Source organism: Salmo trutta, chromosome 1 (genome assembly GCF_901001165.1).
Source record: "Salmo trutta chromosome 1, fSalTru1.1, whole genome shotgun sequence".
In the NCBI taxonomy this organism is placed as follows: Eukaryota; Metazoa; Chordata; class Actinopteri; order Salmoniformes; family Salmonidae; genus Salmo; species Salmo trutta.
The window spans coordinates 54410029-54429899 of record NC_042957.1 but is presented as its reverse complement, the minus strand read 5'-3'; the positions used below and the strand labels follow the sequence as shown (position 1 = coordinate 54429899).

Here is a 19871-nt window from a genome sequence, read left to right as displayed (position 1 = left end):
GATTAAATTGTTTTTCTTCTCATCAATCTACCCCATAATGACAGCAAAAACAGGTTTTTTGAATTTTTTGCAAATTTATAAAGAAAACAAAAAGCTTAACTATCACATTACATAAGTATTCAGACCCTTTACTCAGTACTTTGTTGAAGCACCTTTGGCAGCGATTACACCCTCGAGTCTTCTTGGGTATGACGCTACAAGCTTAGCACACCTGTATTTGGGGAGTTTCTCCCATCCTTCTCTGCAGATCCTCTCAAGCTCTGTCAGGTTGGATGGGGAGAATCGCTGCACAGCTATTTTCAGGTCTCCAGAGATGTTCAATCAGGTTAAAGTCTGGGCTCTGGCTGGGCCACTCAGAGACTTCTCCCCAAGCCACCCCTGCGTTGTCTTGGCTGTGTGCTTATGGCCGTTGTCTTGTTGGAAGTTGACCCCTTCGCCCCAGTCTGAGATCCTGAACGCTCTGGAGTTGGTTTTCATCAAGCATCTCTCTGTACTTTGTGCCGTTCATCTTTCCCTCGATTCTGACAAGTCTCCCAGTCCCTGCTGCTGAAAAACATCCCCACAGCATGATGCTGCCACCACCATACTTCACCGTAGAAATGGTGCCAGGTTTCCTCCAGATGAGACGCTTGGCATTCAGGCCAAGGAGTTCAATCTTGTTTCTCATGGTCTGAGAGTCTTTAGGTGGCTTTTGGCAAACTCCAAGCGTGCTGTCATATGCCTTTTGCTTCCGTCTGGCCACTACCAGAAAGACCTGATTGGTGGAGTGCTGCAGAGATGGTTGTTCTTCTGGAGGGTTCTCCAATCTCCACAGAGGAACTCTGGAGCTCTGTCAGAGTGACCATCAGGTTCTTGTTCACCTCCCTGACCAAGGCCTTTCTCACCTGATTGCTCAGTTTGGCCAGGCAGCCAGCTCTAGGAGTCTTTGAGGTTCCAAACTTCTTCCATTTAGGAATGATGGAGGACAATTCCTTCGACCTCATGGCTTGGTTTTGTTCTGACATGCACTGTCAACTGCGGGACCTTATATAGACAGGTGTGCCTTTCCAAATCAAGTATTTCTGTTTTTTATTTTGTATAAATTTGCTAGAATGTCTAAAAACCTGTCTTCACTTTGTCATTATGGGGTATTGTGTGTAGATTGATGAGGATTTGTAATTTTTTTATCCTTTTTGAATAAGGCTGTAACGTAACAAAATGTGGAAAAAGTCAATGGGTGTAAATACGTTCCGAATGCACTGTATAAGAGGCAATCTCTATCATTCATTCATGTTGAGTAAAAAGTGGAAAAAGTTAATAATATTAAAACAATATTGTGTGTCTGTGCACAGTCTATCTACGCACTCCCTCAGGATTTGAATGTAACCACAAATACAATAAAGTAATGGAGCAATGAATGGCAATGTAACAGACCATACATCACAGATCAGTTTGGAAGACAGTCTTGACCCACAACTACTGTGGGAAATACTAAGAGGACATCAGAGCTGGGGGCTCTGCGACTGGAGGTGTGGGCTCCTCTGGGGGGATAGGGATGGCTGCAGGGGCCGGGTCCGCAGACGACCCAGAGTCCTGGACAGGGGCCTTGGGTGCCTCTGAGGAAGGTGTTGAAGCAGCTGTGGCAGACTTTGCCTAGTTCCAGAGGAGATATAAACAGGCTATTACTGTCATCTATGCAGACAATCATGTAACCCAAAACAGGTGGGTGCAGCTCATTATGAGCCATAGTAAAATGGATTAGGGAAATGTACCTTCGATACCATAACTACAACGAAATTCTTCTCGTCAATTTTGTAGTCTTTAATAGGTGTGTCATCTTGCAGGATTTTGCCAGCATATATGAGCTTCTGTCCAGACACTGGGAAGGTATCTTTCCCCCTCTCTGCTTCTATCTTCTCCTTCAGTGCCTTCACCTGTTGAAACCAAAAATAAGCTGTTCAGCCTTGCTTTAATTGTTAAACACAGTGCAACCAAAAAGTTGCTCGCTAACACTGACTGTTTGAATTGCCCAACTTTTTACATTGCGGTTTACCTTACATGATGTAGCTAGCTAGCCATTTTCACTCGTTATGACCTAGCTATTAAATGTCTGCTAGAATATTGCTGATTAATCGTCCAACTAGACTTGCATAGACTAAAATAGATAACGTAGTTAGCTAGCTAGTAATATGGCTGTCTAGCTAACGCTAGATAGTTGTTTGAATGTTAAATGACGAGACAGAGGCATTGATGCGAGTAACCAGTCTTGTTCAGTATATTGCCATACATCCGGGTATTTCAAGCACACTGGTAAAACACTGGAGTTGCAGTAATTAACATTTACCAACAGATGGCATCACTGTGCCATCTTACACCCATAACATCTTTCCTTTTATAAAATAGGACAGGAGCTGTCAATTCACTAACAAAACAAACCTAGTAATAATTTCCAACATGAACAGTTTAGTATTTTATTTATTTATTTATTTATTTTCTTCTCAGGTAACAACTTAACACATTTTGATACTCTCTTCACTTTATCTCTGTCTGTCAACAATCCCTAATGGGAAACCTACAGATTAAGTATTTTTGGTGGCTGGGACAGACGCCCACAGCGTGAAAAGACAGGGGGCTTGTCTGCGAGGACTGCGGGTTCCCGCACAGGCGTGTCACCTGACTGTCTAAGGGGAGTATTGATGGGCGAGGGAGCGGCCGACCTGTGATCCCCTGGCTCTTCGCCCAGTGCCTCAGGCCCCATGTGACTTGCTGGGGTTCTGTCTTTTGTCATGCGACCCCTTTGACCATCAGGGTTCTGAGTAGGTGCTGGCTCAGCAATCCGAAGGTCAACCCTGTTACGACGGTACCGTGATCCATTCACCTCGACCAAGTAGGAGCGTGGTGCCACTTTCTGTACACAGGATCCGAGTCTCCAGAGGCCAGTCCGGTCCCCTGGTAGTGGCTTCATCCGCACCGTTTCACCCACCCTGAGCTCAGGTAAGTCTTTTGCTGATTTGTCATAGATGAACTTGGAGACCTGTCTTCTGTGACGTAGCTTCACCAGCACGTCTGTCACCACACATGGCTCCAGGAGAGTGCTGGCTACTGGCAGAGCTGCTTTTAAGCGCCGTGCCATGAGGCGCTGGGCCGGGCTGCTATCCATGCCTTCTGTCGGGGTATTGCGCCACTGCAGGATTGCTTTCCAGGCATCTTTGCCCTCTCGCAGAGCTTTTTTGCAGAGGTTCTTTGCGATTTTGACTGCGGACTCCGCCTTCCCATTAGCTTTTGGGTGTCGTGGTGATGAAGTGACGTGCTCGAATTCCCAATCTGCAGCAAATTTTCGGAACTCAACTCCGGAGAATTGGGGTCCATTGTCTGAAATTACCCTATCTGGCTGGCCATAGCGGGCAAACTGAGCCTTGCAGCGTTTGATTGTTGTCTCTGCTGAGAGGTCGGGGAGGAGGTCAATCTCCCAGAAGTCTGAGTAATGATCGACTACCAGCAGAAAGTCTTTGCCACTGTGCTGGAAGAGATCTAGACTTACTATCTGCCAGGGGCGCATCGGTAGCTCGTGGGACATCATCGTCTCTCTCTGTTGCTCAGTGGCATATTCATTGCAGATTGTGCATTTACTGACATAGTCTTTGATTTCACTCTGCATTCCTGGCCAATACAGTGTGTCACGTGCTTGTCTGTAACAGGCCTCACCTCCTATGTGACTTGAGTGCACGCGCGCCAACATCTCAGGGCGCAGAGACCGGGGAATAACGACTCTCTGACCCTTGAATATTACTCCGTTTTGAACACTGAGCTCCTCTTTGACTGGCCAATAATCTCTGACGGCTAAAGCAGTTTCTTCCTTGCAGTCGGGCCAGCCCATCAGAATCACAGACCTCAATGCCTGGAGTTGCTCGTCCCTGTCTGTGTGCTGTCTGATTTGTATAAGGCGCTGGTCCGTGACATTGAGGTAGTCAGCCTGGTTGATGTGTTCAACATCCACTTGCTCTGTTTGTAAGCTGCACACTGCGTGTCGTTCATGCATGGAGCGTGTGTGAGTGCCTGATGCAGTAGCCCTGCTGAGCGTGTCACTCACATACATCTCTGGCCCTGGCTTATACACCACCTTGAGGTTGTAGTTTTGTAGGGCCAGTAGCATGCTCTGCAGTCGTTTCGGGGCATTCAGGAGAGGCTTGCTGAATATAGCAATAAGGGGCTTGTGATCTGTCTCTGCGGTAATATTGTTGCACCTGTACAGATAGTGGTGGAAGCGTTGGCATGCAAACACAATGCTGAGGCACTCCTTCTCTATCTGGGCATAGTTCTGCTCTGTTGGGGTGAGTGCCCTAGAGGCGAATGCCACAGGCTGGCCCTCCTGCATGAGGCAACAGCCAAGTCCATACTGGCTTGAGTCACTCTGAATCGTGACAGTTTTGACACATCGTAGTATCGCAGTACAGGTGTCTGGGTGACCAGTTGTTTTATTTCCCTCACCGCTGCGTCATGTTTTGGGAGCCAATACCAGATGGTGTCCTTGTCCATGAGCCTCCTTAGTGGCTCACACACTTCAGAGAGCCGCGGTAGGAATTTGGCCAGGTAGGTGACGAATCCGACGAAGCGCTGCACTGCCTTCACGTCAGATGGGTGGGGCATTTCCAAGACAGCCTTCACTTTTTCAGGATCCGCCTTCAATCCAGTGGAGGACAAGATGTGCCCATGAAAGCGGACCTCTGGCACTTTAAACTGAAGCTTTTTTATGCTTAGCCTTAGCTTGACCTGTCTGCATCTGACCATCAGGGCCAGCAGCTTGGCGTCATGGTCACATTCTGCCTCCACATCACTGTCCCCACAGCCCACTACGAGGATGTCATCTGCTATGGGTTCCACGCCACTGAGTCCCATCAACAGCTCATGCTGTTTCCGCTGATACACCTCTGGAGCCACGGAGACACCAAACGGGAGCTTCAACCACCTCTTCCTGCCCCAGGGTGTCCAAAAGGTGGTCATGTAGCTGCTGGGCTCGTCGAGCTTGCACTGCAGGAAGGCATCTCTGGCGTCCACGAGCGTGAAGACTCTGGCCTTTGGGAGCTTGTAAAGAACATCCTCCAACGTGGGCATAATGTAATGTGAGCGTCTCAGAGCCCGGTTGAGGTGTTTAGGATCAATGCATATCCGTAGCTTGTCTGGTTTCTTGACGATGACCATATTACTTATCCAGTCTGTAGGCTCGGTGACGGATATCATGTGGCCATCTGCTTCGTATTTGTCAAGCTGAGCCTTTGTAGCTGCTTTCATGGCCACTGGTACATTGCGGGGTGCACACTGGACAGGCTGGATTGCTGCGTCCAACTCAAAGTGGACTTCGCCGGGAACTTACTCAACCGGTGCATTGAAGACATCATGGTACTTGCTTAGGAGTGTCTCCTTGCTCAGGGGCCCAGCCTGGACATTGTCTATAATGTTAAGATCAGCTGGGATGGTGAAGTTAATAAGTCCAAGGCGCTCGCATGTAGAACCTGACAGTAATGGCTGTTGACTAGCCTCAACTATTTCAAACTCAAGGGTGTGTTTCTGGCCACGTAAAACACACTCTGTCACAAACAGGCCTAAAGAGGTCATGAACTGTCCTGAATACAGTTTCAGCTTGGTGCTACTCTGTGTGAGTTTGTCTCTGGGCGCGAGCCTCCTTTTGTCTTTAAGGCTCATAACGTTACATGTGGCCCCTGAATCTAGCTGGCATTGCTGTGGTTTATTATTAAGTAGCAGAGTGACAAACCACTTTTGTCCTTTTGCCCTCAGTGCCCCTATGCACTCGCTAGCATATACATCCTCTGTGCTGTTGTTCCCTTCATTTGTGTTTGTTTCAATGGAGTGCACTTTACCCTCCTTTCTCTTGCTTTTCATGCAGACCCTTGCGAAGTGATTAGCTGTACCACAGGATTTGCATATTTTTCCATAGGCTGGGCAGTATTCTTTTCCTCGTCCATGAGAAATGCCACAATATCTGCACGTATTGGGGTTGTCTGCTGCAGAGTTGGCTGTAGTATTAGCATTAGCTGTGGCAAAGGGGAATTTCCTTACTGGCTGCCTGAATGTAGCATTGACATTGTCCATATGTTGTCTTTCTAGTTCCATGGACCTTATCCGTATATCAGTAAGCTCTGCTGCACGGCATGTCTCCACTGCCAAGACCAGCGTCAGGTCAAGTTCTCTCAGCAAACGTCTGCGGGTGCCCTCATCAGTTATGCCAAGCACTAGCTTATCTCTGATCAGTTCATCTCTTAAAGCACCATAGTCACATGTAGCTGCCTTTTCCCTTAGCCTAGTGACAAAGCTGTCAATGGACTCCCCGTCCTCCTGTTTGCAACAACCTAAAACATAACGCTCGTAGATAACATTCTTTGCTGGCTTGAAGTAATGTTCAAGAGCATCAAGAATAGCTGTAGCGTTACCTTGCTGAGTTGCTGTTAGGTTCAGGTTGTGTTTGTATACGTGTCGGCATTCTGTTCCCATTATAGTCCTCAAAGTGGCAGCCACTACCTCATCGTCCTTTTCCTGAAGTCCTGTTGCTAGTGCATAGTCCTCCCATTCACCTCTAAACGTATCCCAGTTTGTGCTCCAGTCTCCGCTAAGCTTCATAACGGCGGGAGGGGAATGTTCGCTGCCATGTCTAACCGGTGCTAACAACACTGAAGCTAACTAACAAACTCACTCTAGCTAAGGTCAATTCCGGCGTCAGGCGAAGTTTTACTCAAATAAGCATTTTTCAGGGGTAAACCAGAACAGGTGGCTCTAATTTGCAAAAAGCATGGTTAGTTATCCGACTCTGACACCATGTTTGAATGTTAAATGACGAGACAGAGGCATTGATGCGAGTAACCAGTCTTGTTCAGTATATTGCCATACATCCGGGTATTTCAAGCACACCGGTAAAACACTGGAGTTGCAGTAATTAACATTTACCAACAGATGGCAGCACTGTGCCATCTTACACCCCATAACAATAGTTGGCTTAAACTGACATTAACGCGATGAGGGATAACTAACGTTGGCTAGTCATGTAGCAAGCTGATGTTTTAGCGGAGAATAATTTACCTAGCTAGCTAATAATTACACTCAACATTGGATTAGCAAATTGACACACATTAGCTTGCAAGCTAGTTTGCTTTAGCTATGTGTAATATTCATATGTGAATACATACTGAATTATAATTGGATGCATTTTACCGCTGTATCATACTGTGCGGTGATTGGTTAAAACCACCCAGACGGTTAGGTCATGGTCAGTTGATCGTGGTTGGAGATGGGCGAACATGCAGTTGTAGCTAGTTAATAAAGAGTTATGTTAAGAAACATCCTGTAGTTCTGCGTTTTATTATTTTGTACAAAGCGTACAAAACAAGACACTATGTCATGCTGGAAAGCTAAGACTAAGAACTAGCTAGTTAGCTAATGCTAGGGGTGTCAATAACGTCTAGCTAGCTAGCGTTAGCCTGTTAGTTGTATTATCCGAATTGATAATCTGGGACCAATTCATTTGGTCTTTCGTGCAAATAACAAAAAATAGTTAGCCAAGCGGGCTAGATAAAATGAACAAATGGGCACTTACCGTTTGATCTGGGTCTATGTCAATTTGAATGGTCTGCTGTTGCAGTGTTTTTAGCGTGATTTGCATTGTTGCGGTAGCTAACGCTGTTTTCCCTAGAGCTTCGATTACAGCTGTGTTTTAAAATATTCAAAAGTAAAACACAAACTACATTTAACCACAAGTTCAAGCGAGAGAATATTTATCCATGACCATGAGATGTGTCCATGACCACTCAGAAAATCGCCATCTTTGATGACACAAAACTCAGAAGTAGGTGCAGCGTAACGGTTTGCTGCCCAACTTGCAGCCTCGAGCGCTCTCTGAGTCTGATTGCTACAACCACTAACTGGTCAATCATATGAATATCCCGGTGAAATCACACACCTGGGGTGCCAGTTCATCCAGGTGGTAGTAGGATCTACAGTCTACTTTGCGAGAACAAATGATGCTTTGCATTTATGGCATGATCTGTTGACAGTTGTGACCGGTGCGGTGGCGACCAACTGGGTGTACAGAACAGCAAATATACAACAAATGTACTAACGTTAGTATTTTTGTTTAGTTTACAGTCACTAGGCAGAGTGGCACCTTTTCAATGAGGTACGGTCAGAGGTCCTCCTAACATACCCTGATGAAGACAGCTTGTCGGTCGGAACGTTGGATATTAGGTTATTCAATTATTGAGTCTGAGCTAGAGAGTGCGGCTCTCCTTCTTTTTCAAAGGTCATCCTAACAACCATTGCAAAGCTACACGTTCGATCTGTATCTGTTGGTGCCGACATCTTCAGGACAGGAATACCGGTTTACTTAACGGAGGAATAAACACACATGTTCATCATTGGTGTTTTAACCAGAACGGGGAAAATGCACTTTATTTATTTTCGCACATGCGCAGTCATACATCTCTCATCGTGCATGACTGTACCAGTGTAAGAACACAACTCAACAACATATTAGTCCACATGCCAACACCCCCACTTGCTCTTATACTGTACAAGTCGTATTCAACCTAACTTTATCAACACATTTAGCTTACAGTTATTCATCTCACAAATGTCAGTTTATATTCCAAACATGTAACCCAAGAATTTCGTTACAGGTTTAGTCAAAACATCTGCAGCCATGTCTGCCGTTGGACAATATTCAATACTTATTTTACCATCACTGAGTGCAGAACGAATGAAATGATATCTGATGTCGACATGTTTACATCTCTGACGACATACTGGGTTCTTTGACAGAGCAATTGCACCTTGGTTATCTTCAAAGATTGTTACTGGTGTATATTGGCACTCACTATCCATCTCGCCCAATAACTGTACAAGGTACAAACTTTCTTGTGTAGTAGCAGCCAGTGCCATGTACTCTGCTTCACATGTAGATAAAGCTACTGTTGGCTGCTTCTTAGACCTCCATGAAATGACAGGTCCACATTTAGTTAAACTAAACAATACCCTGTTATGCTTCGTCTGTCACTTTGATCTGCTGCCCAATCAGCATCACTATATGCTACGAGGTTGAGTTTTTCCACCCCCTTTTTGTAACACAACTCCTGATTCATTGTTCCCTTCAAGTACCTCAACACATGTTTAGCTGTTATCCAGTGTTGCTCTTTTGGTTCTGATAGGTATTGTGACAGCTTGCTGACAATCCAACTGATATCCGGTCTTGTACATGTCATTACATATATCAAGCTGCCTATCACTTCACGATACCGTTTTGAATCAATAAGTTCACCATCACCATCAAAGTTTAGTTTTTGTTCACATGGTGTTGACCTTGTTTTACAGTCTGACATACCAAACCTTTCCAGTATCTTGGTTATGTACCTTGTTTGGTTCATCGTTATTTTTCCTTCACTTTGTGTAAAATCAATGCCTAGGAAATGTCCAAGCCTCCCAAGATATTTCATCTTAAATTTTTCACTTAACATTTATTTTACACTTGTGAGTGAGTCACTATCACTAGCAGCGATAATTAGATCATCGACCCAAATTATCAAAATGATCCTTTCTGTTGCAGTTTGTTTGTTATAAACACAGTGATCAGCTGGGTTCTGTGTAAAACCATTTTCACTAAGGTGATCATGCAACATTTTGTTCCAGTTCCTTCCTGACTGTTTCAGGCCGTACAGTGACTTGTTCAGTTTGCAGACTAGTTGCTCAACCTGTATCTGACCTGACTTCAAAACCCTCTGGTTGCTCCATGTACACTTCACAGTCAATAGGAGCATGTAGATATGCTGTTTTGACATCCATCTGATGTAACTCTAAGTCATACTGAGCTGCTAGCTGCATCAAACAGCGTACTGATGTCATATTTGCAGTTGGAGAAAAAGTCTCCTTATAGTCTATTCCTGCCACTTGACTATACCCCTTTGCAACATATCTTGCCTTGTATGTCTCAGTCTCATCTGAATTGTTTTTGACCGCATAGACCCACCTGCCCCCCACTGCATTTTTACCCTCTGGCAGTGTGGTTAATGTGAATGTATCATTTTCCCTAAGGGAATCCATCTCCTCCTTCATAGCAGTAGCCCAAATCTCTGATTTTGGTGAAATCATTGCTTCTTTGAAGGTTTGTGGTGCATTGCACATTACTCTGTAGCAGTAGTCAACACTAGGTGGTATCTGGTCATCACATTTCACTTTACACTCATAGTCTTTTAAGTACTGGGGTTTCTTCCTCACTCTCTCTGGATAGCGTGGACTCTGACCATCTGAAGTCTCAATTTGCACATCTTGTGTGTCTTCTGAGTTTTGATCTGCCATCTTGGCTTTCGGCATGGGGTTTTCAAATCTCTCCCCATGAAGATCATCACTGATTTCCAAATCTGTCTGAGTTTGGTGTTCGACTACACCTTTTGTAATACACTTGACTAATCTGTTTTTAAGAACTTTCCCAGTGTCTGGGTAGTAGACTAGGTATGCTGGACTATTTTTATCATACCCGACAAAAATACCCTTTTCACATCTTGAGTCTAACTTTTTCTTGTTCTGTCTATATGCATAGCAAACAGATCCAAATTCTTTCATCTTTGAAAGATCAGGCTTTCTCCCAGTAAACATGTAGTGTGGGGTCTGTCCTACACGCTTATTGTAACACCTATTGCGAATTACTGCAGCAGTCATTACAGCATATGTCCACAAGTTCTTTGGTTGGTTGCTTTCAAGTAGCATGCATCTTGCCATTTCGAACAGTGTTCTCCAATTTCTCTCAGCGGCCCCATTTTGATGGGGTGAGTAAGGGGCTGAAGTTTCATGTCTTATTGCGTTCTTACTGAGCAGTGACTGGAACTCTTTGGCTGTGAACTCTGTGCCATTATCTGACCTGACACACTTTATTTTCCCATAAGGGGCCACATCAGCAGTAAACTTCTCAGTAGCTTTTACAGTATCACTCTTTGCTTTTAGGAAATACACAAAAACTGCCCCTGAATAATCATCCGTAAATGCTAGAGTATATCTGAACCCATCTTTCGCCTCTGGCTCAATAGGGCCAGCCAAATCAATGTGCACAAGCTCAAGAGCCGCTTTTTTTTTTGCCTTTTCATCAGGCTCTCTGTTTCTGCTCTGAACAAATTTTCCCTGAGTGCAGATTTCACAGTTGAGGGTAGATTTGTCAATCTTACCTGTGATTTTCATTCACTCTGTCACATTTTCTAACTTTGACACATCCTCAAAATTACAGTGGCCAACAATTTTGTGCCATGTGTGAATATCATAGCACCCATGACATCCATCATCATTTTCATCACTTACAGTGTTAAGATAGTAAAGTCTATCGTACTCCTCGATGTCAAAAGTGGTACCGTTCTTGTGGATGAGCTTGTTACACCCCTGTCGAAAGTTGACTGAAGCTCCGTTGGCTGTCGCTGCTTTAACAGAGAAAATGTCCTGTGGAAACGACGGCACGTACAGCGCCTTCGTCAGCGTTGTTTTTACCCGACGACCCGTGTTGTCTCTCAGGTAAACCCCCGCTGCACCTGTCCTCTCCGCGACACCATTCGTTCTTGTTCCGTCAGCCAGCTCCACGGAATGTTTTTTCCGGTTTGAAAGTCTCGTCAAACTCCTTAAACTTCCCAATGTCCGTGACTATATGTGACGTTGCTCCCGTATCAACCATCAGCCCTTTCTGTTTCAGTCCACTAACCTGACAGTCACTTATTCTGAATGCAAATGTGTGGCATTCAGCATCTGTTGCTTGTTTCACATTGTCTCTTCTTTTTCGTCTGCAATTTGCGTCAGTATGAGTGGAGCTCTTGCAAAAACTACACCACTGTCTCCGTTCTTTGCGCTCTCCAGTAACGGTACATTCCCGGGCCTTGTGCCCTTTCTGGCCACAGTTGAAGCAGGTTATCTCGGTCCCTTTATCTCTCCCTCTTGGCCAGCTAACTTTAATGTTACTTGCCTTCATCACGTTGTCGTCAGTGGAAATGGCGCTAAACTTCTCGGTGCTTTCATAGCTCCTCAACTTGGTTTTGAACTTGCCAAAAGTTGTCGGCTCATCACTCTGCGTTATGTGGATGGCAAACGGCTTAAATGATTCGGGCAAACCTTTCAGAATCATTGCAATCAACAGCCCGTCACTTAAAGTCTCTTCAGCATTTCTCAGTGCTGTAATAGCCGTCTCAGCACGAATAATATAGTCCGTAACACTTTCGTCAGCGGCTTTCTGAAGAGAAGTTAGTTCAGTGTAGAGGCTAATCACACGTGGCTTCCCTTTACCTGCATAATGTTCCCTCAATATCTTCAACGCTTTTCTCCCATCATCTGCTGCTTCTCTCATTATCAGGGAAAGGCTTTTATCATTCAAAACCTGTATCAATTCTGCATAGGCTTCTTATTCTCTCTGTCTTCTTCATCTTCATCCACGCTCAATATGGCGGCCTTTAGCCCAAGCAAACGCAAGTGCCCCAAAAACTTTGTCTCCCATAACTCGTAGTTTTTTTCATCTCCGTCGAAATATAATCTATTCCATCGGCTTCCATGTTCCCTCCTGGGCCCATAACCTGTTGGTGCTGACATCTTCAGGACAGGAATACCGGTTTACTTAACGGAGGAATAAACACACATGTTCATCATTGGTGTCTTAACCAGAACGGGGGAAAATGCACTTTATTTATTTTCGCACATGCGCAGTCATACATCTCTCATAGGGCATGACTGTACCAGTGTAAGAACACAACTCAACAACATATTAGTCCACATGCCAACAGTATCAGATCATCGTCAACTGAAGTGAAATAGGCATTTTACTTTCCATAAAAAAATATTACTCTAAAGTATTTTAAGAAGATAGAAGCTAATAAATATGTTTTATGTTTACTGTATATTGTATAGGCTGTAAATGTGTCTTTACATTTGTCTATTGCTGGCAGCACCAATTCACCGAGTCAAATTCTGTGAATGTGTGAATGTAGGCCACTTGGGCAATAAGAGTTATTTTGATTCTGATAGACAGTACTTCGAATTTCCTAGGCTCTTACTATATCCCATACAATCACGCGTCAGTGACCCAGGGAGCATGGGAGAAAGAGAAGACAATGTTTCCTCAATAAAAAAACAGGTTTATTGGCAAGAACCTAGTTATTTTGTATATTTTATGAAATAGGAATAACTCTGAATACACGATCAATTCATTTTGTAAATTATTTTTCAACATTTTGGTTTGTGTGATTTGTTGGCTATTTACGCTGGTAACGCGTAGTCAAGCGCATCATAATTTGGTTTATGACATCACAATGTTAAATAGGCAACATATTTTGATGTTCTGCAAAATAAGGCATAGTCTACAAATACACTGAAATGGGATGTTTGTGTTGCTGTAAAAAGGTATATGTTTAGTCTGGGCTAGAATTGATCTAATTCTGTTACAATTTAGAGTATATTCTATTCTTTTCAGCTATTCCTAGTTGTTTCATTGTCTATTTATGTGTCCCATATGGCAGGATTTGGGACAGAGGGTATAACTGTATGGTTACAATGGTTTTATTTTTATAAACATGTATTTTTGCTATTTGTTAGCCTATGATACAGAATTCAATATGATTGGGCGACAAGTTCTTTATTTTATGGTCAGATCATGTGGTTTGGGTGTGACCTTTGCTGCTAGTTCAAATATAACAAGGAATGTTGTGAAGCAAGTAAGATCTTTTTATTTGATTTGTTATGTACTATATTAGCTATATAATGTTTCTCCAAACAGAAAAAGAAGTGCAGAGTTCGCCTCGGGATTGGGAGCCGCTGTCCATCGCCGTTCCCAATCCCACCCAAACTGACGTCATTGGATGCCAGCATGGTAACTGCGTCAGTTTGGAAAAACCGTGAGAAGAAGAACGTAAGGATCACCACCAACTTGATTCTTCCTTTGTCTCTTCTTTCCATTTGAAACCGTCTACAACATCTCTGACACCCCTCGACCCCTTGTCTGGCCGAACACCAATCGGCACTGCATCCCCCTCACCCCCTGGATCCCCTGCCAGATCCCCTTCCACTCTCTCCAAGTTCTTCAGCCTCTCTTCCCTCTCCTCTCTCCACCTGTCATCTGTCTCTTCTTCTTCTTCTTCAGAGGAAGGATCACAGACCTCCTCCCCTTTTAGTGCTTCCTCTGTTTCCCTGGCTGTCTCAACTCAGTCATCCTCCTCTGCCACTCCCCCCAGTCCTGCCTGCCCTTCCTCCACAACCCACGTCTCCTCCCCTGCCCCCCAGTCCTCCTCTCCAAACCCCCTGGACCACCATGGAGAGACCAACAAAGACAGTGAGACTGCCAGGTACTGCAGCCTGATATCAAATTTCATGCCAACCAACACCATTGAATTGAAATGAAAAAGCCAATATAATATAGCTAACCTAATGCATATGTCTGTGTGTCTTTACAGAGATCTTATGAGCTCTGAGGTCAAAGAGGTGGGGGCAGTTGTTCCACAGACAAAGAGAATGGTACCCCGATTTGCTGGCATCGCAGGTCTGTAAACGGGTGCCATATGTTGGTGCTATTTTTCTCAATTCATCTTTGACAAAGCTTCTTTCTTACCGCTGTCCGTCTCTCGGTCTCTCTCTGCAGAGGCCTCCATTGACCTGAGGGATTCCTCTGTCTCATTGGAGAGGTAAGTACTGTAGACAATAGCCACCTTCATCTCACTCGACTCTACATAAGAGTGGTCACTCACACCATGACATGGTAAGGAATATCTGTATGCTTGTACATTAAAACAGTGTTCAAACAGACCGATTGGTGTCGAGCTACTGCTACTGAGGCCTCTAACCAGTCTCTCTTCCTCCAGGCCATTGGTCAGGCCTCGGGAAGCCATGGCTCGCCTCCCAAACCTGTTCAGCAAGAGTAGCACCCAGCTGGGGGAGCAGAGCTGCACAGGCGAGGGCGAAGACAACACCAAGCTCCTCGGGTAAAACACACACACACCTAAATAATTCTGTGTGGTATTCAGAGTTATCTTGCGTTCATGCCTTACAAATCCATTCATTAGTTTACCTTTGGTCCACTGTTCAGATATTAGTGTGTAACTGATGGCTTCTTTCCCACAGGTTGCCTAATATTGGCAACACCTGCTTCATGAACTCTGCTCTGCAGTGCCTGCTGGGGCTGCCAGCATTTTGCAGAGACATCCTGAGACAGCAGGACACCTGGAGTTCCTCCCCCTCCTCTAAACTGCTATGGTATACAGCCTCGCTTTCACTCTCCTGTCCCACCTGTACACACACTGACCCACCCACCTAGATGCTTATAGTTACAGTACACAAGTCCCGCCTCAATGTATGTGTCAGTGGAGGCTGCTGAGGGGAGGACGGCTCATAATGATGTCTGGAATGGAGCAAATGGAATGGCATCAAACACATAGAAACCATATGTTTGATGTATTTGATAGCATTCCACTGATTCCGCTCCAGCCATTACCAATTAAGGTGCCATCAACCTCCTGTCGTATGTATGTACAGTATGTATGTATGTATGTATGTATGTATGTATGTATGTATGTATGTATCTATCTATCTATCTATCTATCTATCTATCTATCTATCTATCTATCTATCTATCTATCTATCTATCTATCTATCTATCTATCTATCTATCTATCATCTATCTATCTATCTATCTATCTATCTATCTATCTATCTATCTATCTATCTATCTATCTATCTATCTATCTATCTATGTATACTAAACAAATATATAAATGCAACATGCAACAATTTCAAAGATTTTACTCTGTTACAATTCATATAAGGAAATTAGTCTATTGAAATAAATTCATTAGGCCATAATCTATGGATTTCACGACTGAGCAAGGGCACAGCCATGGGTGGGGCTGGGAGGGCGTAGGCCCACCCACTGGGGAGTTAGGCCCAGCCGATCAGAATGAGATTTCCCCCACAAAAGGGCTTTATTACAGACAGTAATACTCCTCAGCACCCCCTCAGACGATGCCGCAGGTGAAGAAGCTGGATGTGGAGGTCCTGGGCTTGTGTGGTTACACGTGGTCTGCGGTTGGGAGGCCGGTTGGACGTACTGCCAAATTCTCTAAAACAATGTTGGAGATGGCTTATGGTATAGAAATTAACATTCAATTCTCTGGCAACAGCTCTGGTGGACATTCCTGCTGTCAGCATGCCAATTGCACACTCCCTCAAAACCTGTGACATCTGTGGTATTGTGTTGTGTAACAAAACTGCACATTTTAGAGTGGCCTTTTATTGTCCTCAGCACAAGGTTTACCTGTGTACCTGTGTGATGATCATGCTGTTTAATCAGCTTCTTGATATACCACCTGTCAGGTGGATGGATTATCTTGGCAAAGGATAAATGCTCACTAACAGGGATGTTAACAAATTTGTGCACAGAATTTGAGAGAAATAAGCTTTTTATACATATGGAACGTTTCTGGGATCTTTTATTTCAGCTCATGAAACATGGGACCAACACTTCACATGTTGCATTTATATTTTGTTCAGTGTACTGTATGTTTGTATGTATACTGTCTTTTGTACAATCTTAGTGCCTCATATGATTTTTAAGATAAAACCACACCCAACTCAGCTACTGATTAACACCAGAGATGATTTCCTGTCACAATCAGGAATCAGTTGAATCATATTTGATCAGAGGCTAAAGTAGAAGCACAGAGCTAATCTGTGGCCAAAGTGAGAGAGTGAAACCTGAATGCATGCTCTTTGTCTCCCTCCACAGCTGCTTTGCCGAGTTACATCAGGCAAGGCTTTCTGGAGGCACTGTCAATGCTAAGAAAAAGGAAAAGATGAAAATCCTTCAAACAGTCAAGCGCTGTCTCTCCGTTGTCAATGAGGACTATGAGGACGACGGTGAACAGGTAAGATATTATATGCTAAAAGACTCACTTAACAATAAACCTGGGACACGTGACAATCTTTTTCCTTAGCTCTGTTTCATTTGTAGTTGTTGATGTATTTTCTGTTTCTTTCCCATTCTTCTCTTAGGATGCCCATGAATGTGTGTTGCTCCTCCTCTTTCAGCTGAAGGAGGAGGGTATGGCATTAAAGGGCTCCCCAGAGCCATACACCTGCCCCGTGAAGCAGTTAGAATTCAAGCTGAAGACTTTCCGTACCTGCACCAGGTAACAGCTGTCATTTGTATATGGTGTACCTTGATGTCTTCATCACATTTGTGAGGAGGTTTAATGTCAGCATAACATGCAGGATACAGAGGTAAAGCATTAAGATAGTTAGTGTGTAGAGGGATCAAAAGGTTTGTGATGGAGAGCTGATGCATTTCTCTCCGTACCTCTGAAGCTGTGGAGTTATAGTGTATGGTCAGGAGGATTACAATCACCTGTCACTGAACCTGAGCCAAGACCTGACACACAGCCTGGACCTCTACTTTAAGGTCAGCACTTAGCTTCAACCAAGAGTTAGTGAGTATGTCAAGGAACACTATCATTAATGTCATAATTGTATTGCTATGCTTTGTTACCTAGCCATCTGCGTTAGAGTGTGCATGCAGGGTGTGCTCAGGCAGCATGGCATCTGTGACTAGGCACTTCCTCACGCTGCCCCGGTGAGTCCCCCCATCACCATCTCAGATTACAATTGACAGTCCTGATCTAACTCACCAAACTGGGTTATTGATTTGACTACAAGACTGATGCCTTTGTCTGTGTGAATGCCTGCCTGGTCGTCTGTGTATGTGAATGCCTGCCTGGTCGTCTGTTTACGTGACTGCCTGCCTCTGTCCGTCTGTCTGTCTGTGTGTGTGAATGCCTGTCTGTCTCTGAGCAGGGTCCTAATGCTTCATATCAAGCGGTTTACTGCAGGCAACTGGGAGCCAGAGAAGGTGGATGATCCCATATCCATCCCTGCAGAACTGACCCTCCCAGCCGTATGTGGGGCGACAGCCCCTGTCCAGCATGGAGCCAGGTTGGTTTAGACTCTGTTTGGGGACATTGCACATTGGGTAGCCAACACACACCATGATTTTCACACACTAGATATGTATTTTCAATGCCATCAATTTACACAGGGCAAGCTCCATGGGGAAAAACAACATGGACAACACACCTGCAAACTCCCCGAAAGGCACCCTTGATAGACCAGGTAGGACATTGTGTTACTGACATCATGCAGAACACTCTCTCATGAAACAGGACTATTGAGGAAAGCAAGTCAGAAGCTGAAGTTAAGAGTATATTTGTTGATAGGTTTCCACTTCACTTTCTGGTTTGCATTTACACTATATTTGATATACCCCCACCAGCTTCAAATTCCTCTGACCAGCTAGAGAAACCAGCTGACAGTGAGAAAGAGCAGCAGGCAGCCGCTGTGGTGAGGAGAGAGAGAGGGAGAGAGAGAGAGAAATAGAGAAAGAGAGAGAGAAAAATAGATAACAGATAATTCCATCCAGTTGAGATAGTGGGCGGATCAAGATAAGGCAGTTATAGAAGCCACCCCTATCCTGTAGACAAAATAACAATCCTATTATTAAATGTGTTTCTTTACAGAGACACCAGCCAGACAATATCTACAAATTGTCAAGTGTGATCTCACATCTGGGAGACAACATGTGTACAGGTAAAATGCACGCACGCACACACAATTCTGAAAGCTTAATGTACACTCTATTCTGTTTCCCTTGTTCCCTAGGCCACTACATCAGTGATGTTTTGGACAGCAGTGGCAGTGGGTGGCTCTGCCTGGATGACGCACATGTCTCGAGGACAGATGAGGCCACTGTGCTGAGGGCAACGGCACAGACTGCCTACATCCTGTTCTATGTCTGCAGGTAAGGCTCTAGCCCACACATTTAAGAAGAATGCCACAAATGGAGTCAATCACGACAATGAGTCATCAAGAAAAAAAAAATTGTTCAAAGCTAGAAAGATGATTAATTGACCACGCATTAAGAGCTATCCCTTTAACCTGTAATCCCTCTGTATGTGTTATTTTCCAGACATTGTATGTACATGTAAGATCTCCCTGTCATTTCTCATTGTAGTGGAGCAGGTGAAGGAGACCAGGCCCCTCACTACTAGGAGAAGCACCAGGAGAACCCATCGTTAGGGGCACAGCGCTAAGGGACCACCTGGAGTAGCACCTACCGCACACCAAGAAACATCAGATTCATCGAATTAGGATGCCCTAGACCACCATCAAGCTGCCTTAGACCACCATCAAGCTGCCTTAGACCACCATCAAGCTGCCTTAGACCACCATCAAGCTGCCTTAGACCACCATCAAGCTCCCCTAGACCACCATCAAGCTGCCCTAGACCACCATCAGGCTGCCCTAGACCACCAGAAGAAACAGCCTACATCACTGTAGGCTATCCACTGTATGTTTACAATTATATAAATATAAACATCTCACCTACCTAGTGCAATTGATTTTCCTTTACTGTACATGGTAGTTAATAACTGTACCTACAGTGCATTCAGAAAGTATTCAGACCCCTTGACTTTTTCCACATTTTGTTAAGTTACAGCCTTATTCTAAAATGGATTAAATTGTTTTTCTTCTCATCAATCTACCCCATAATGACAGCAAAAACAGGTTTTTAGAATTTTTTGCAAATTTATAAAGAAAACAAAAAGCTTAACTATCACATTTACATAAGTATGCAGACCCTTACTCAGTACTTTGTTGAAGCACCTTTGGCAGCGATTACACCCTCGAGTCTTCTTGGGTATGACGCTACAAGCTTAGCACACCTGTATTTGGGGAGTTTCTCCCATTCTTCTCTGCAGATCCTCTCAAGCTCTGTCAGGTTGGATGGGGAGAATCGCTGCACAGCTATTTTCAGGTCTCCAGAGATGTTCAATCAGGTT

The 19871-nt window shown here is 44.4% G+C and overlaps 2 protein-coding genes across 2 annotated transcripts; one reads left to right on the top strand and one right to left on the bottom strand.

Annotated features, from left to right (window-relative positions):
- Nucleotides 1-1259: 1259 nt before the first annotated feature.
- LOC115200588 (UV excision repair protein RAD23 homolog B-like) lies at nt 1260-8237 on the bottom strand. Its single transcript, XM_029763766.1, has 3 exons — nt 7583-8237; nt 1752-1913; nt 1260-1632 (listed from the first exon to the last, which is right to left on the bottom strand). The coding sequence occupies exons 1-3, from the start codon at nt 7646-7648 to the stop codon at nt 1471-1473; spliced, it is 390 nt and encodes a 129-aa protein (XP_029619626.1). The 5' UTR covers nt 7649-8237; the 3' UTR covers nt 1260-1470.
- A 5671-nt stretch (nt 8238-13908) lies between these two features.
- Nucleotides 13909-19529, top strand: LOC115200581 (ubiquitin carboxyl-terminal hydrolase 37-like). The gene is made up of 15 exons (XM_029763754.1): nt 13909-14333; nt 14442-14527; nt 14627-14669; nt 14847-14966; nt 15106-15237; nt 16766-16904; nt 17032-17168; nt 17344-17437; nt 17529-17608; nt 17830-17967; nt 18071-18144; nt 18305-18372; nt 18549-18618; nt 18691-18829; nt 19043-19529. The coding sequence occupies exons 2-15, from the start codon at nt 14449-14451 to the stop codon at nt 19077-19079; spliced, it is 1350 nt and encodes a 449-aa protein (XP_029619614.1). The 5' UTR covers nt 13909-14333; nt 14442-14448; the 3' UTR covers nt 19080-19529.
- The last annotated feature ends 342 nt before the right edge of the window (nt 19530-19871 follow it).

What these genes read in the sequence shown, in the direction of transcription:
- LOC115200588 (XM_029763766.1), bottom strand. Translation starts at nt 7,648, where the DNA reads ATGCAAATCACGCTAAAAACACTGCAACAGCAGACCATTCAAATTGAC. An exon ending in ACATAGACCCAGATCAAACG is followed by an intron (nt 1,914 to 7,582) that starts GTAAGTGCCCAT and finishes TGGTTTCAACAG; the next exon opens with GTGAAGGCACTGAAGGAGAA. An exon ending in TTGTAGTTATGGTATCGAAG is followed by an intron (nt 1,633 to 1,751) that starts GTACATTTCCCT and finishes CTCTGGAACTAG; the next exon opens with GCAAAGTCTGCCACAGCTGC.
- LOC115200581 (XM_029763754.1), top strand. Translation starts at nt 14,449, where the DNA reads ATGAGCTCTGAGGTCAAAGAGGTGGGGGCAGTTGTTCCACAGACAAAG. An exon ending in GACAACACCAAGCTCCTCGG is followed by an intron (nt 14,967 to 15,105) that starts GTAAAACACACA and finishes TCTTTCCCACAG; the next exon opens with GTTGCCTAATATTGGCAACA. An exon ending in GCCTGGACCTCTACTTTAAG is followed by an intron (nt 17,438 to 17,528) that starts GTCAGCACTTAG and finishes TTTGTTACCTAG; the next exon opens with CCATCTGCGTTAGAGTGTGC.